The following is an 18,071-nucleotide window of genomic DNA, read 5'->3' on the forward strand; positions in this document are numbered from 1 at the left end:
AGGAGAGGGGGGCAGCCTCCTTCACCAGACAACATCACGGTTTGGTTGATGAGCTGCTGGACCATGTCCACCTTCTTGTTCCATTCCAGCTCCTGCGGAGGAACGGGGCGTAGCTGCCTCTGGGAATCCTGTGTGACGGTCTGGGAGGTCAAGAATCGCGGGCGTCCCCCCTCCTTATTTCTACTGGGATCTCCTCTGGCCTCGTCCTCCTCATCGCTGGTCTCCATGGCTTCATAAATGGTGCAGAGTCCAGAGGACGGGGAAAGCATCACTCCGGTGGGGCTCCTCCGTAACTGCTGCTGCTGTTGGATCTGTTTCTGCTGCATGCGGTACTGATGCTCCAGCTCCAGCTGCCACTGAAGGACCTGCCTGCGGTGGCGGTGCTCTTGCTGCTGTTGCTGCAGCTGCAGCTGGAGGAGCTCCCGGCGCTGCTTCTCCAGCTGCTTCTGCTGCTCCAGCCTGAGGCGCTCCTCCTCCAGCCACTGCCTCTTCTGCCTCTCCTGCTCCTGACGATGCTGCATCTCTCTCAGCTGGTCCTGATGCTGCTCCATCCTCCTCAGCTGATCTCCAGCAGCACTCAGCTCAGCGCGGCCTTGAGCCAAAAGTGGAGGAGCTGCAAACATGGCAAAATGCTCTGCTAGAGTCGGATCAATGGGTCTGCGGTTGCCTGGAACCAACGCCAAATAATGGCCATTGGCTATCGGAGCTGCGGCGGAGTGGTTCTGGTTCCGGTTGTCTTCCCGTGAGCGTGTTTGCCACTTGTGGTCTTCATCCGCCTCAGAGCTTTTCTCATCTCCTGTGAGACAGTGCAGATCATTTGGAGCATCCAGAAGCGATGCATGCATCAAACAGAAGGGGCGGTACACAAAGGGCCAGGAAGGAGAACTTTGACAAAAGGGAAACGTGTGATCCAAAAAAAAAAAAAAAAAAAGACAAATAAAAAAGGGTCGTAAGGAACTGAAGAGCACCGTAAACCGGACGTACAAAGCAGCACAGAAACACGTTTTAGAGCAGGCAGCACGACCGTTTCTTCTTTCATCAGAGTCAAAAAATACTCGATCAAATAAACCTAATATTTGATAAGACATCAGTAAACAATACAGAACACCAGACCAACAAACAGGACAAAACTCAAAGATCACAGATTAAAAACAAACTAGGACAGACCGACGTGTCCTTTCCATCTGGAGTGATTCAATAATCAGCATCAATAACCCAAACTAAGGAAACAACACCTGAGGGCTTTGGGGAGCAGGAGCGGGCGGACTAAAGGACAGGAGGTGGGGTTGGTTGACTTGTGCTTGGATGGATTCATGTGGTCTGATGGGTGGTGGTGGTGGTGGGGGGGGGTCCACTTACAGAGAGATAAAATTGTTGTTGTTTGTTTTCTTTCACCATATATTTAACTGAAAATCAACACATGCAAATCAGACACTTGGTTTGTGGTTCAGTGAGATGGTGAAGGGCCTTTCTAGGGTTCTACGGCCCCCCAGGGCGCTTTACAGCACACCAGTCATTCACCCACACATCCCCGCTGGTGGTGATGAGCTACACCATAGCCACAGCAGCTCTGACAGAAGAGGGAGGGTGAAGTATCTTGCTCAAGGGCACAACAACTGTGACAAACTGAGCGGGGTTTGAACCTGCAACCCTGTGGTTAAAGAGCAGGCACTTAACTCCTCTGCTACCATCACCTTTCTTTTAAAACACAAACTAATGTCTGAGGGGGCTCCTTCTCCAGATGTTCAACAAACCTACATCCCGTCTGTTAGGAGACCACTTCAGACTAGTCGAGGATCCTGCTGGAGGCCCCATGACCAATGTTTCTGACTCTGAGCAGCAAATTTAGCTCCAGAAGGTCTTAAAAGTCTTGAGTTTTCCTAACAGATTCAAGATTTCCTGGTCCAGAAGCAGCAACGCAGAACCAGAACTGAACCACCTCCATGCTATACAGAGTTCTTCTCCTTGCTTCACATTTGTGTCTGTGACCATGGAGCTGATGGGATTCACCAAACACCTCTAGGCTTGTCTCCCGAGTAAAAAAAAAAAGAAAGAAAACATTCTCCCAGGTCCACTTTGACTCATATCTGACACTGTTGTACCTTGACCTTGAAGTTGACCTCTGACCTTCTTGGAAGCTCAGTTTTCTTCTCAAGCGCAAAATCCAGGACTGTAGTCTAAAGGCCAGAGGACCTTTGAACTTCTAAATAACGTGTCCGGCTGTAGACACAGGGGCATCAAGCTGATGGGAGATGGTCTTTCAGCCTTTAGCCAATAAGAGATGGTCTTTCAGCCTTTAGCCAATAAGAGATGGTCTTTTAGCCTTTAGCCAATAAGAGATGGTCTTTTAGCCTTTACCCAATAAGAGATGGTCTTTTAGCCTTTAGCCAATAAGAGATGGTCTTTTAGCCTTTACCCAATAAGAGATGGCCTTTTAGCCTTTAGCCAATAAGAGATGGTCTTCTAGCCTTTAGCCAATAAGAGATGGTCTTTTAGCCTTTACCCAATAAGAGATGGTCTTTTAGCCTTTAGCCAATAAGAGATGGTCTTTTAGCCTTTACCCAATAAGAGATGGCCTTTTAGCCTTTAGCCAGTAAGATTTAGCCTTTAGCCAGTAAGAGATGGCCTTTTAGCCTTTAGCCAACAAGATATGGTCTTTTAGCCTTTAGCCAATAAGAGATGGCCTTTTAGCCTTTAGCCAATAAGAGATGGCCTTTTAGCCTTTAGCCAATAAGAGATGGTCTTTTAGCCTTTACCCAATAAGAGATGGTCTTTTAGCCTTTAGCCAGTAAGAGATGGCCTTTTAGCCTTTAGCCAATAAGAGATGGTCTTTTAGCCTTTAGCCAATAAGAGATGGTCTTTTAGCCTTTACCCAATAAGAGATGGTCTTTTAGCCTTTAGCCAGTAAGAGATGGCCTTTTAGCCTTTAGCCAATAAGAGATGGTCTTTTAGCCTTTACCCAATAAGAGATGGTCTTTTAGCCTTTAGCCAATAAGAGATGGCCTTTTAGCCTTTAGCCAGTAAGAGATGGCCTTTTAGCCTTTAGCCAGTAAGAGATGGCCTTTTAGCCTTTAGCCAATAAGAGATGGTCTTTTAGCCTTTAGCCAATAAGAGATGGCCTTTTAGCCTTTAGCCAATAAGAGATGGTCTTTTAGCCTTTAGCCAGTAAGAGATGGCCTTTTAGCCTTTACCCAATAAGAGATGGTCTTTTAGCCTTTAGCCAATAAGAGATGGCCTTTTAGCCTTTAGCCAATAAGAGATGGTCTTTTAGCCTTTAGCCAATAAGAGATGGTCTTTTAGCCTTTAGCCAATAAGAGATGGTCTTTTAGCCTTTAGCCAATAAGAGATGGCCTTTTAGCCTTTAGCCAATAAGAGATGGTCTTTTAGCCTTTAGCCAATAAGAGATGGCCTTTTAGCCTTTAGCCAATAAGAGATGGCCTTTTAGCCTTTAGCCAATAAGAGATGGCCTTTTAGCCTTTAGCCAATAAGAGATGGTCTTTTAGCCTTTAGCCAATAAGAGATGGTCTTTTAGCCTTTAGCCAATAAGAGATGGCCTTTTAGCCTTTAGCCAATAAGAGATGGTCTTTTAGCCTTTAGCCAATAAGAGATGGCCTTTTAGCCTTTAGCCAATAAGAGATGGTCTTTTAGCCTTTAGCCAGTAAGAGATGGCCTTTTAGCCTTTACCCAATAAGAGATGGTCTTTTAGCCTTTAGCCAATAAGAGATGGCCTTTTAGCCTTTAGCCAATAAGAGATGGCCTTTTAGCCTTTAGCCAATAAGAGATGGCCTTTTAGCCTTTAGCCAATAAGAGATGGTCTTTTAGCCATTAGCCAATAAGAGATGGCCTTTTAGCCTTTAGCCAATAAGAGATGGCCTTTTAGCCTTTAGCCAATAAGAGATGGTCTTTTAGCCTTTACCCAATAAGAGATGGTCTTTTAGCCTTTAGCCAGTAAGAGATGGCCTTTTAGCCTTTAGCCAGTAAGAGATGGCCTTTTAGCCTTTAGCCAATAAGAGATGGCCTTTTAGCCTTTAGCCAATAAGAGATGGCCTTTTAGCCTTTAGCCAATAAGAGATGGCCTTTTAGCCTTTAGCCAATAAGAGATGGCCTTTTAGCCTTTAGCCAATAAGAGATGGTCTTTTAGCCTTTACCCAATAAGAGATGGTCTTTTAGCCTTTAGCCAGTAAGAGATGGCCTTTTAGCCTTTAGCCAATAAGAGATGGTCTTTTAGCCTTTAGCCAGTAAGAGATGGCCTTTTAGCCTTTAGCCAATAAGAGATGGTCTTTTAGCCTTTAGCCAATAAGAGATGGCCTTTTAGCCTTTAGCCAATAAGAGATGGCCTTTTAGCCTTTAGCCAATAAGAGATGGCCTTTTAGCCTTTAGCCAATAAGAGATGGTCTTTTAGCCTTTAGCCAATAAGAGATGGTCTTTTAGCCTTTAGCCAGTAAGAGATGGTCTTTTAGCCTTTAGCCAATAAGAGATGGCCTTTTAGCCTTTAGCCAATAAGAGATGGCCTTTTAGCCTTTAGCCAATAAGAGATGGTCTTTTAGCCTTTACCCAGTAAGAGATGGTCTTTTAGCCTTTAGCCAGTAAGAGATGGTCTTTTAGCCTTTAGCCAGTAAGAGATGGCCTTTTAGCCTTTAGCCAATAAGAGATGGTCTTTTAGCCTTTAGCCAGTAAGAGATGGCCTTTTAGCCTTTAGCCAATAAGAGATGGCCTTTTAGCCATTAGCCAATAAGAGATGGCCTTTTAGCCTTTAGCCAATAAGAGATGGCCTTTTAGCCTTTAGCCAATAAGAGATGGTCTTTTAGCCATTAGCCAATAAGAGATGGCCTTTTAGCCTTTAGCCAATAAGAGATGGTCTTTCAGCCTTTAGCCAATAAGAAATAAGTGCTTTGTGATTTATATCTGTGAAAGGCGCTATACAAATAAACTTTTACTTACTTACTTTTAGCCTTTACCCAATAAGAGATGGTCTTTTAGCCTTTAGCCAGTAAGAGATGGCCTTTTAGCCTTTAGCCAATAAGAGATGGTCTTTTAGCCTTTAGCCAGTAAGAGATGGCCTTTTAGCCTTTAGCCAATAAGAGATGGTCTTTTAGCCTTTAGCCAATAAGAGATGGCCTTTTAGCCTTTAGCCAATAAGAGATGGCCTTTTAGCCTTTAGCCAATAAGAGATGGCCTTTTAGCCTTTAGCCAATAAGAGATGGTCTTTTAGCCTTTAGCCAATAAGAGATGGTCTTTTAGCCTTTAGCCAATAAGAGATGGCCTTTTAGCCTTTAGCCAATAAGAGATGGCCTTTTAGCCTTTAGCCAATAAGAGATGGTCTTTTAGCCTTTACCCAGTAAGAGATGGTCTTTTAGCCTTTAGCCAGTAAGAGATGGTCTTTTAGCCTTTAGCCAGTAAGAGATGGCCTTTTAGCCTTTAGCCAATAAGAGATGGTCTTTTAGCCTTTAGCCAATAAGAGATGGTCTTTTAGCCTTTAGCCAGTAAGAGATGGTCTTTTAGCCTTTAGCCAATAAGAGATGGCCTTTTAGCCTTTAGCCAATAAGAGATGGTCTTTTAGCCTTTACCCAATAAGAGATGGTCTTTCAGCCTTTACCCAATAAGAGATGGTCTTTCAGCCTTTAGCCAATAAGAGACGGTCTTTTAGCCTTTAGCCAATAAGAGATGGTCTTTCAGCCTTTAGCCAATAAGAGAAGGTCTTTTAGCCTTTAGCCAATAAGAGATGGTCTTTCAGCCTTTAGCCAATAAGAGATGGTCTTTCAGCCTTTAGCCAATAAGAGACTGTCTTTCAGCCTTTAGCCAATAAGAGATGGTCTTTCAGCCTTTAGCCAATAAGAGACGGTCTTTCAGCCTTTAGCCAATAAGAGACGGTCTTTTAGTCTTTAGCCAATAAGAGATGGTCTTTCAGCCTCTAGCTTTAACAAGCTGGTCCATGATGGTGTTTGTAATCCCCTGAGACACGTGTATCTTCAGCTTCCTGTGGTCCGTGTGGTACACACCCTGATCCTAAACAGCACTGTGACTACCTTCCAGCCGTTAAACAGGCAGCCTGACTGGTTCCAGGGTTAAAGACAGCTGTGATGCTGATGACACGACACAGCCTAGTCTAACATGCTTTTAATTTCTGTTACTATTAAAATCTTTTTGAGGTTTTAGTTTTCTGGACAAATGAGCTCATGCTCATTAAACTCGACACCAGTTATAACTGAATAAGATTAGTTGCAACAGCTTCAGCAAGAAAAACGTCTAGAAACTCAATCAATTCTGCTCCGTGTCGGTGGGACGGAGGAGGTCTCTGAAGTACCAACCCACAGTGTTGGGAGTGGAGGTCGGCAGCAGACAGACACCGGACGGTGGACCAGAATTTCCTCGAAGCCACAGGAGTCCTTCTCTGAGGCCTTTGTTGTAAATGTTAACATAAAATATTGCTCATTTAGATTTGTTTGCATTATTTTGGGAATTTTACTGAGGTTTTTAGCTAGCTGAATAAAATAAAATGTTAAAGAAATGCCTTCCATCTGGTTCTGGGGATATTGTAGGAAGGCAGTACTCTGTATTTACCGACTGCAGCTTGACTCGCAGTCAAGTTCCTATGCTCTGGGTCGCTGGAGCTGGTAATAAAGCTTATTCTGATTCTGGTGTGCTGAACGTCTCCAGATATCTGCTCCTACAAGAGCTCCAAACGATTAGAAATGTGACGCAACATGTTTAAAATGTTTCCGTAATCAAGCAGCCCCATGATGCAACGAGAAGTATATTTATCTTCTTGTGCATCTCTTATCACACGATTCTTTCTGCTGACCGAGGTAGACCTCGTCCAGGGAATGTTGGCAGAAATCCTTTTAGTTTCCAAAGACGTGAGTCAACCCCTTCCAGCTGATTCCGACGACTCCGATGGGACCGATGCATGTTGTGATCTGAACAATCCAAAAGACCTGTGAGGAATTTCAATGGCTCTGTCTGGGAATCGGGATGGACTGATCTTCTGCCAGACTTCACCCCTCGAAGACTTTTCTTCATCATATGAACCACGGAAAAAAGTGAACCGGCTTTTTGCAACGTCTGAATTTCATTCGTTGATTTCCAGTCATTTCCAAACGCGTTACCTTTGTCAAGTTAGACGTTATTCCAGTGACCCCTGCGGCTTTTCTCTCCGGAACAATTTTATCCACGTCTGTAAACTGAATGTGTTGGTGGAACAACGAGGAAGCACCAGCAGGTTTCACACGACAGAAGGTGACTCCGCGAGGAAAGTCGACCATTGAGCAGGGTTGATGGTTTATCCCTTGGGTCCAGGTGGCAGGAGTGAGGAGTGAACACCACCTCACCCCTGCCACGTGGACCTCATGGGTTAAACCATCAACTTTCCTCGCGGGGTCACCCATAAAGACAGTGGGAGGGTTAAATATTTCCAGTTAAAGGTAGTTTAGATCATTAAAGGGCTTTAAGTGCAGGAAAGTTCACCGACGTTCCCGTTGTTCAATCAACACCATTCCAACTACAAAGGGGCTATTCCAGAGAGGAGGTTCAGCAAACTCTGAGTGATCAACTGATTTAAATGATTTAGTCAACTCTGGAGTCTACTCAGACAACAGAGAAAGGTCTAAAGTGTATTCTGATGTGCGTGTGGTGCTAGAAATACATCTGCTCCAACCAGAAATCCTCTGGAAATCCAGGAAAGTCCTCCCCTGGGTAAATTTGCTATGGTATCAGTCTGGCTCCTTGGGGGTGCAGGACTGGTAGTTATATGGTAGGCTCAGAGGCTCAGCTACAGCTGTTTCTAGAACAAAATCCATAAAGTTGTTCCTAACGTGAGCTGAACTTCCTCAGAGTTCACACAACCGGCCTTCTGGAACAGCCCGCTGTCAGGAAACAAGAAGTGAGCACCGCTCGTTTGAAGTGTTCAAACCTCCGTGGAGGTCCAAGTGTAAACCACCGAGATGACATATCACAATGTTGCATCACTTCCTGCTCGTCTGCACTGGAATTCCCATGGTGGAGCCCAGAGGACGCCACGGGAAATCTTGTTGCGTAAACACAAACACACAAAAACACACGGCCACTGGAACACAAGGACGACACACTCGTTCATGCAGGACCCGTCGGGAAAGCAAGAAACAGGAACAGATGCCTTGCAACGATGTTTAATGGGTTTTTGAGAGATAACCTAGAGTAAACCATTCTACCGTAGAACCGTTTCAGGTAGAATTACAGTCTGTTGTTAGTTAAACATGCAGTATACCGTTCAGAGAGGAAATCAAAAGCCTGCTACGGAAACACAAACAAAAACCTGTAGAGTGTAGAGCTCACCCGTGGCCGCCACAGACGATTACGGCGGACCGCGGTAAGTCAAACGCTAGCTCTGACTCTGCTCTGGGGCAAACGGCTAGCTGGAGCTTTGCTCCGTCAAAACGAAAGCCTCAAGCACACGCTGCATATGACGCCACGGTTCTCCCTCAGCAGCCTATGCAACAAGCGCAGATCACACAAACAACGTCACCAACTGCTATCTAAGGAGGGCTGACCCAAATACCGCCGGGGCGGGGGGGGCTTCAAAGCTTCGGTGAACACTTGGAAGATTCCAGATGCGTAGCTGCAACTAGCTCATGCTAGCGAGTGTTGCACGGACTGATGCGAGGCAGAATAAATAACTTCATTGCTGAGGCGGACTGGTTTGCAGTGGTAATGATACCCAGATTAGGAACCAGAGTGGAACCTGAATCACCACGGCAACAGCGCTTTGAAGCATTTGGGTCAGCCCTTAAATCTAATCCTCCCACACCTATTTGTTAATACCTAAGCTCTTATTTTGAAAGCTAAAAGTCCTGCAACAAGAACCAAACATGTGAAGAAGGCGTCTGTGACCACGGCTACGGTGCGGAGCACGGAGCGCGTCCACGGGGTCGGGAGGACCAGAGGAGGACAAAAAACAAACAAATACAAAAAGTAAAATCAAATAAAAATCACCTGTTGGGTAAAAACAGTAGGATAAATACAGTCAGTCCATTCCTCTTCAGTGCTTTTCTCTTTCTGGTGTCGGTGTGAAGGTTCGTTGGACCGGTGAGTCATTACCCCGGCCGGGGCCACAGAAGACGCAGTGTTACGTAAAAAGAACATTCGACTAGAAAACGGCGGTGGCTGGCGTTGGCCGTGCACTCGGAACCAGAACCACCACAACGGTTAAACAGGAGGGCTTCATTTAAAAATCGCTACAGTCTCTTACTCCCCACCTCCTTTTAACTCTTTTTTTTTTCTACTTCTCCTTCTCCGTTTTTTCCGCTAAGACGTCTAACTGGAGCGAACACAAACAGCGGGACAAGGGAGGGGGTGCAGGATAAAGGTGCATTCCAGGGATTATAGAAGGACTTATACGTTACCTTCCAGAAAACTATCAGTCTTATCACAAACGGTGGAGTAGTACGGTGGCTGGCTGCTGTCGGGGGCCTCACGCTCCTGGGCCCCCGGGTGCTTAGAGCACTCCTGCGGATCCTCCAGACCCTCTCCTGCGATCTTTCCTCCAAACAAGTAGTGATGGTCATCCACACCTGGGTGGCCCAAAGGGATCAGGTCCACGGCGCTGCCCAGCAGGTTCTCGCTCTGAGCAGCGGCCGCCGAGGGCAGGGTCAGCTCCTTGATGAGGGAGGGGTCCTTGGCCTCCTCTGGAAGCTGCTCCTCGTTCTCCAGGGAGAAGATTCCTGGGCTCTTCCCACAGCTCTCAGCCATGGAGTGCGCATTGGAGTTGGACGTGGTGCAGTCGAAACCATAGGATGCCACGGAATTGGCTGACTGAGGAGTAGCTCCGCCTCCGTCCTCCTCGCCATCTCCAGTGGGCGTGTCTCCTGCCTCCTTCTCAAGTGCCGGCAGGTTACAGGAGGGAGGGGGGCTTTCAAAGCCAGCTCTCTCCTCCATCATCATCATCATCATCGGAGCCTCTGGGTCATTGATCTGGATCTCGCCCTCTGTGTCGCTGGCCTCGTCACCGGAGGTGGAGGTGGAGGACGGGGCAGACGCGGGAGCGGTTGGAGGCCCCGTTCCTAAAACTTCATCAGCAGGGAGCGTCTCTGCCTCCTCCTCTTCTCCATCCCCTTTCTCCAAATGAATCCCCAAGTCCTGGTCCAAGTCTGACTGGGCCTGAACAGGCACAGGGGTGTGCTGTTTATCCGAGCGGGACTCCACCCCGGAGCTGCTGTCGTAGTCCCGCAGGTCCTCTGGGGTGCTCGTCTCGCTGCTGCTGCGGGCAGCCAGGGCGGACGGGGACACACCTGTGGCCGGGACAGCCAGCAGGTCCTCTCCAGGACCAGAGTCCTTCATCTCGTGTGCTGAGTGGTGGTGAGGTTCACGCTCCAACTGAGGAGGGAAGGATGGGGCCGTGCTGTCCACACAGGCCTGGGCAGGGGACTGGGCGGGGGTCTCCGACTCTGCTGCGCCGCGGTCGGACACGGGGCTGGGGGACAACACGGACAGCAGCGCGGCCGGCTGAGCCCAGGTATCTGAGAACGGGTTGGTGTGGGTGTGGCCCCAGGAGGACGCAGGGGGGACACTGATGTCGTCTAAGTGATCCTCCTCATTAAAGTCATCGTCTACATTCTCACAGCTGTCCATCACTCCTTCACTGTGCATCTCCACATCTTCATCCTCCTCCTCTTCCTGTCTCTGCTCCTGGAACTCTTTATGATGTTCCTCTACTTGCTCTGAACTCATGTCTATGTCATCCACCCTGTCGTCCTCTTCATCGTCCTCCTCCTCCTCATTGGCCAGAGTTTCTACGTTGGGAGAACCGATCAGATTACCGTCTCCCTCAGACCCTCTGAGGCTGGAGTCCACCAGGGCATCGGAGCTCTGGGTTCCCTCCAGGATGGCGGTGTGCTGGGTGCTGCTGAGGTCCGACACCCCCTGCTGGCGGCTGCTTGTGCAGCTGCTCACGTCCTCCGAGTCCATCCCTGACAGCAGGTCATCACCAGCCCACCCAGCAGAACCACCGAACAGCGAGGAGCGTGCCGGGAACTCGTCAGAGGGCTGGCTCATGCTCATGTCGGTGATCAGGGATGAAAGCTGCTGTCCTGGTCTTCTCTGCTCTTCTTCTTCATCCACATCCTCCTCATCATCCTCGTCGTCCTCCTCATCCTCATTGATCTCTTCCTCAGCCTTTTCCACTTCCTCCTCCTTCTCTTGAGGTGAGACAAGGTCTCTAAGGGTAAAATCCTCCAAACTGTGGGGCTGTGCAGCAGGAGGAAAGGCCCCCAGAGCCACAGAAGGAGAAACAAACTGGTTTTCTTTCTCTTCCTCCTGTTCCTCTTGAAATCCATAACCTGTCTCATGTTCCCTTCTCTCCTCTAGCTGAAACTCTCCAACATTGACTAAACTTTGGGGCGCCACACAAACGGGAGATTGGTTTCTGTCCCAGGGGTCGGGCTGGACATCCATGTCCAGAAGAGAAGAGGTGACGTGAGAGTCTCTGACAGGAGAAGCAGGAGCTGGAGGAGAGCAAGGAGGAGACATAACAGTGGTTCCCAAGGAAGGAACAGATGTGTGGTCTTCAAATGGGAACGGGTCCACCTGGGCTGACGTCTGTAAACCAGAAGCAGGTTCAGCCTTAAGTTCTGGTTCAGCTGATGACTTGAAAAATACTTCTACCCGAGGTTCAGAAGATGCGTCTTGCTTTTGGTTAGAACTTAGAACGTGCACAGGTTCAGGTGTCGGTACCCTAACAGGTTCGGGTGTTGGTTCCCTAACAGGTTCGGGTGTCGGTTCCCTAACAGGTTCGGGTGTTGGTTCCCTAACAGGTTCAGGTGTCGGTTCCCTAACAGGTTCGGGTGTTGGTTCCCTAACGGGTTCGGGTGTTGGTTCCCTAACAGGTTCAGGTGTCGGTTCCCTAACAGGTTCGGGTGTTGGTTCCCTAACGGGTTCGGGTGTTGGTTCCCTAACGGGTTCGGGTGTTGGTTCCCTAACAGGTTCAGGTGTCGGTTCCCTAAAGGGCTTGGGCGTCGGTTCCCAAGCGGGCTCTGGTGTCGGTTCCCTAGCGGGCTCGGGTGTTGATTCTTTTATGGATTCTGGTGTCGGTTCCCTAGCGGGCTCGGGTATTGGTTCCCTAACAGGTTCGGGTGTTGGTTCCCTAATTGGCTCTGGTGTCGGTTCCCCAGCGGGCTCGGGTGTTGGTTCCCTAACAGGTTCGGGTGTTGGTTCCCTAACAGGTTCGGGTGTTGGTTCCCTAACGGGTTCGGGTGTTGGTTCCCTAATTGGCTCTGGTGTCAGTTCCCTAACAGGTTCGGGTGTTGGTTCCCTAACGGGTTCGGGTGTTGGTTCCCTAATTGGCTCTGGTGTCAGTTCCCTAACAGGTTCGGGTGTTGGTTCCCTAGCGGGTTCGGGTGTTGGTTCCCTAATTGGCTCTGGTGTCAGTTCCCTAACAGGTTCGGGTGTTGGTTCCCTAGCGGGCTCGGGTGTCGGTTCCCTAACGGGCTCGGGTGTTGGTTCCCCAGCGGGCTCTGGAATGGGTTGCTGAATGAGTTCCTGTACCGGCTCACACACGGCTCCTGACACTGTTTCTGGAGAGGGTTTAGGTATTTTTTCTTGCACAGCCTCAGCAGCAGCAGGTGGTTCTACAGCTTCGGGTGGCTGGAGCTCTTCTGGTCCTGCCCTGGCAGATGCTGCAGTAGCGATGGCTGCAGCGGCGGCTACAGCTGCAGCTATTTCTGTTCCAGGTTCAGCAGCTGTTGCCGGTTTGGGGGCTCGTTTCACCGGAGTCGGGGTGCTACTTCCAATGGTCTTCTTGGGGCTGGACGACTTAGCTGCAGCTGTTTTGGTGGCTGGAGTCCTTGAAGCATCCTTGGAAGGTGCGGACTTACTCTCCTGTGTTTTGGGGCGGCTTGGTGCCTTGGTCTCTGCAGCCTTTGGTGTGGTTGGTTTTCTGGTGGTAACATCTGGTTTTGAAGATGACACGGATGACTCTACTTTGACTGACTTTGTTGCAGAGGAAGGACGAGCGAGAGGGGGGTCCGAAGGCTTTTTGGTTGCTGGAGTGGAGGGCTTGGTAACATCTGGAAAAAACAAAACATGAGTTAAATAACATAGTAAAAAAAACTTTCATTCTTGTAATACTTGAAATGTTTGCTATACATGAATGTTATTGTTGTACTAGGACTTGGCTCTGTCCAAGCGTGTCACATTCAGAATGCTGCTCTCCTTTTATGTTTCCATCTGCAGCACATTTACGTTTTCTGACGTCTGCTTTCTATCAGCCTAACTTTATCCTTTATTACATGTGACACGACCTGATTTAGGTGGGGAAGCGCCGTTACCTTTTTTCACCGGGGTTTTGTTTCTCGCTGCCTGTGTCGGTGGAGCCTTGCCAGCAGAGGGCGTAGTGGTGGTTGATTTGGGAGCAGCGGGCTTGCTGGGGGCGGGTTTAGGGGTGGTGGGTTTGGATGCAGCAGTGGAGGTCTTGGCTGTGCTCGCTGATGGAGAAGAGCCAGTAGCGAGTCGGGTCGATGCCGTGGGCCTGTAGAAACAACACGGAAGATCAGACGGTGCTAATAGTGCTCTCTGTAACCACAAAGCCCTACTGTACTCATTACTGGCCGGGTGTTGATCTTTAGAGTGACTTCCATTGTTTACCAGACATCTGTGATGCATAAATCGTCCCTAAGCAGCCTGTCAGGATGGACTTTGGCTAATGTCATCAGCCACTGAGACACTGGTTAACCCAGTTTACTCTCCCTCAACACAATGACACACTCCCCCGAGGGACAAAGTACAACACAACAGCCCCCAGAGAGACTTCCTAACCCCAAGCCAGTCCCGTCCCTCCCCTGATGGGGACACCACGCATCTGCCTGGCCGCTGGAGCAGCTCTGACCTAGAAGCAGCTTCGATGTCACGTCTGAGCAAAGTAACCCACATCTAGTAGTCCTGACAAGGCTGAGGCGTTCAGTCTCCTGGGCCCACGCTACACTAACTGCGTGTTTCTAAATAAAGAACCGAGTCAGTTCAGGCAGAAACAGAGCAGGCGACTGGAGGAAGGTAGGCTTAGATGGCTGGGACCGAGTAAAAGGTCGATACTGAGAGGAGAACATCTCTGAATCCTCACAGGGAAACAGGCAATGTGTGATGAAGCTGAGTGTATTATTAATAAATAACCTGGCACATGCAAATAAAGATTATACAAAAACATCTGAGCTCAGGCGGAAACAAGCGAGGGCGTGGTTATTTCAGAGTCGGAGGAAACGATCAGAGTGCTTCTGTTTTTGCCCCTTTGATGTTTCAGATCAGCAAAGCTAACCTGGTTAAATACAAAACGTTGCTTTTACGTTACAAATCTACCCAGACCAACTGGCCTGGACATCTAGACCAACCTTAGCAAGCCATGTAGCTGAGCTGTGCAGGTCGGTCTAGCCACGTGCCATTGCAGCCTCAGCAGGTCTACCATTGGCTCGGCTATGTTTAGGCTGGACCAATCACGTTCTATGTTTGTAGAGAGACGTTGAGCTGTCACGACATGATCGTGAGACGGTAGTTCCATGTTTTTATCACGGTGCGATTGGACTACTGTAACTCTGTTTTATTCGGTGTGAGCAAGGGCGCAATAGGCAGGTTACAAATGGTGCAGAATGCTGCTGCCAGACTTTTAGAGGGCAGGCGCAAGTATGACCACATGACTCCTGTCCTGGCTGCGCTTCACTGGCTGCCCGTTGATGTAAGGATTCGTTTTAAGATACTTTTATCTCCATCCATCCATCTCCATACATCCATCCATCTCCATACATCCATCTCCATCCATCCATCCATCTCCATCCATCCATCTCCATACATCCATACATCCATCTCCATCCATCCATCCATCTCCATACATCCATCCATCCATCCATCCATCCATCTCCATCCATCCATCCATCTCCATACATCCATCTCCATCCATCCATCCATCTCCATACATACATCCATCCATCTCCATCCATCCATCTCCATACATCCATACATCCATCTCCATCCATCCATCCATCTCCATACATACATCCATCCATCTCCATCCATCCATCTCCATCCATCCATCTCCATCCATCCATCCATCCATCTCCATACATCCATTCATCTCCATTCATCCGTCCATCCATACCGGCTTTTCCATGCAGGGTCGCGGGGAAGAGAAAATATTTGGATAGATTTTTGAAAAGTTTTTAAAAAGTACATAAAACCGGAGTTTGTGCTGTTTGAATTTGAGATTAAGAAATAGGTATTTCAGAGGAAGCAGAATGAGGAGAATTAAAGGCTAAAGGCGGGTATTAGGGACGATGAGTGCTAACGGGATATCCAGTGGGAGAGCATGCATTCCCAATAATCTGTGTGATAAAAATACGGGTAATCCAAAAAGGCAGGAGAGCTTTAATGAGCTAATTAACCAGGTGAACTGAGAGAGCTGGGACCAAGCAAGTAGGAAAGATTTACACCGGAGTTTTAAAATGACGTCCAAACGGAAGCTTTCATGAGAACATTAATGTCCTTTTTTCTCTTCTGTAGCAACTCAGTCGAGTCTTCCTTCTTCACCTAAAACGGTTGGTCTGACTGGAGAATCGGGTCCAAACAGCAGGGCTGGTTGGAGATAGTGAACATGTTTAATGTCCATCTCTGTTCTGTTGTGTTGTTGTTGTTTAAAACCAAGGTAGTGCTCATTAATGTGCATCGACCTCTCCAAATAAACTAAAAGCTTAACCAAGTAATGTCTCTTTGGTTCGTTCGGAGGTAAAGAATCCAACCATCAGATGAGCCCAGAGCAGCAGATATTAAACATTTAGCGTTTTCTCTGAGGTCAGGATGGATTTTCATCTGGTTTTTCTGCTCACAGGTGTCTGAACAATGAACGTGTAAATGACAAGTGTCAGTTTACGGTAACGCATACCAAAGTACCACAAATGAACCTGCGCAGATGGCAGGGAAGGAACGTAAGAGCTAACAGCTCTTCTTCCTTGCTCTAATCGGTTAAGGCACTGCAGGTGCTCCACCGTTGCTCTGACCGCCTCTGTTCACCGTTTCTGTCCGTTCATAAGGTCTTTAGGTCAGATGGGTGGTGCTGGAGTCTGGAGCACGCTCCTGTAGCGGTGTGGCAGACAAACACAGCATTTCACAATCTCCAGAGGTGTCCATGTCAGATCTCTAAGCCTTTTCCTGGGGAGCGGTGCCACCGGTCCCTCAGATCACCACCAGGCAGGACAAGAGTCTTACCCAAGGACACATCAACTGTGACAGACGGGACTTGAACGTGCAACCTTCCAGTTATGGGGCGGAAACTTAACTCCCCTAATGTAATCTGGTACAGCTAAGAGTATGCCACGTGTTGGGAGAGACCATAAGCCACTAAAAAGCTAAACTCTAGCTCAGCACCCGTAAAACGAACTGAATTATCGTCATCGGTGCATCTGCTGACCAGGATAACCTGTGGTGGCCATCTTGGATTGGGCTGACTCCAAAACTGAATCGGAGTCATCACTTCCTGGTGCTCCACGGGATAATTCACCAACACAAAACAACACCTGACATCACCGGAGTTAGGCCATCCAGCTGGGATCACTAAAGCAGCAGCAGAACACCTAACGCTAACCATGGTGCTACATTTGTAATCTCATTACATTATCGTAATCTGTTTTTCATAGAGTAATCACCAAACAGGCCGCAGACCGGGGCAGAACAACACCCTGTGTGTTCTGACATTAGCATCAGTTTTCCACGACTAGGCCTGAACACAGCGAAGCTCCGCTCCATAATTAGGTCCCTGTCAGCTGACCAACCGCGACGCCTCTAAGAGCTGATTGTTTCAGCGATGGCGCTATATTTAACCAGAGCGCTGCTTGTGTTACAGCCGTCTCCTTTGTTTACTTTCTGCCACGGGCCTCATTCAGACGAACATCATAAACTAGAGTTACGGTTGAACACAAACGCAGCAGAGCCGAGGCATTCAGGAAGCCAAGTGGAAGTTCACCTCAGTCACGTGACCAGCACCGATGGAATCAGAACGTAAACATGGCTGCCCGCTGGTGCTCCTCATAACAGCATACAGGCTAATAAGTTAGGAGAGAGAGCAGCCATTATGGAGGCAGACGTTTCCTGCAGCAGACCAGACCGACCAATGGTACCAACAACCTGGTAATCGAACCTTTACTCTTGGGAGGCGTTAGCTAATGTTGGCTAGCTGTGGATCAGCGGCAGATGTTTCTACCAGAGTTGTTATTAAAATCTGTCCTGAGTAGGGTCGGCCATCGTTTGATTCTGAACGATTCCAACTCCTAGTTTCGATTCCGGTTCCTATCGATTCCGATTCTTTGAAGACATGACATGTTTACATGAGCCAGCTAACCACAGGTCCTACTGGATGAAACAATCTTAACTTCAACTTGAATTTTAACTCTATGAACAACAACATCACCTTCATTCAGACACAAACGTGTTTTGGAGGAAAAAAGAAGACGACTTGCAGCACAACCAGTGTGTTTGTTTCTGACCACGACCAAAGTCTGGAAGCAGCCTCTGGGATGAGAGGCTAAATGTCTCCAACACATCCAGAAACGTCCAGCTGTTTCCAGCTAAAGCTCTCAGGATGATCATGTCCAGGATGACTGAGAACCACACCTCCATGCTGCAGCAGCTTCAGTCACAACAGGAAGTGAAGCTTAACCGTAGCTGCTGTCAGTAACAAGCTAACAGGTTTAAACATTAAAACTCAACAGAAACAGTTCAGAAAGGAAATTATAATGTTATTTATTATTGTTATTATTATTTATTGTGGCAGAAGCTGGTGTGGTCCACCACAGAGAAGCTGCTCTAGCATGATGACTTTAATTATTCTACAGGTTATTATTCAGCCTTCTGATGCTCACGCTCACACACACACACACACACACGCACGCACGCGCGATTGTTGGTGAGCGGCTGCGTCTGACTCCTGACGCTCCGTGTGTGTTTTTATTCCTACAGTGAGACAAAGGCCGTGTTCGAGTTGAGCAGCGCCTCTCCTGGAAAACAGACGAGAGCAGACGGATGCAGCAGGGGGAGGGGCTTAAAGCCGGCGTTTAAGGCGGACAGATGTC

The 18,071-nt window shown here is 48.2% G+C and overlaps 1 protein-coding gene across 2 annotated transcripts in view; it reads right to left on the reverse strand.

Annotated features, from left to right (window-relative positions):
• Nucleotides 1–8,128: 8,128 nt before the first annotated feature.
• Nucleotides 8,129–18,071, reverse strand: part of prr36b (proline rich 36b) — a 33,570-nt gene continuing 23,627 nt past the window's right edge. For both annotated transcript variants that reach the window (XM_015976690.3, XM_054735796.2), the window contains exons 4-5: nucleotides 13,296–13,495; nucleotides 8,129–13,034 (exon numbers count right to left, since the gene is read on the reverse strand). In XM_015976690.3, coding sequence (XP_015832176.3) covers nucleotides 9,367–13,034; nucleotides 13,296–13,495 — 3,868 coding nt within the window. In that variant the 3' untranslated portion in view covers nucleotides 8,129–9,366. The remainder of the gene's footprint in view (nucleotides 13,035–13,295; nucleotides 13,496–18,071) is intronic.

Source organism: Nothobranchius furzeri, chromosome 12 (assembly GCF_043380555.1).
Source record: "Nothobranchius furzeri strain GRZ-AD chromosome 12, NfurGRZ-RIMD1, whole genome shotgun sequence".
In the NCBI taxonomy this organism is placed as follows: Eukaryota; Metazoa; Chordata; class Actinopteri; order Cyprinodontiformes; family Nothobranchiidae; genus Nothobranchius; species Nothobranchius furzeri.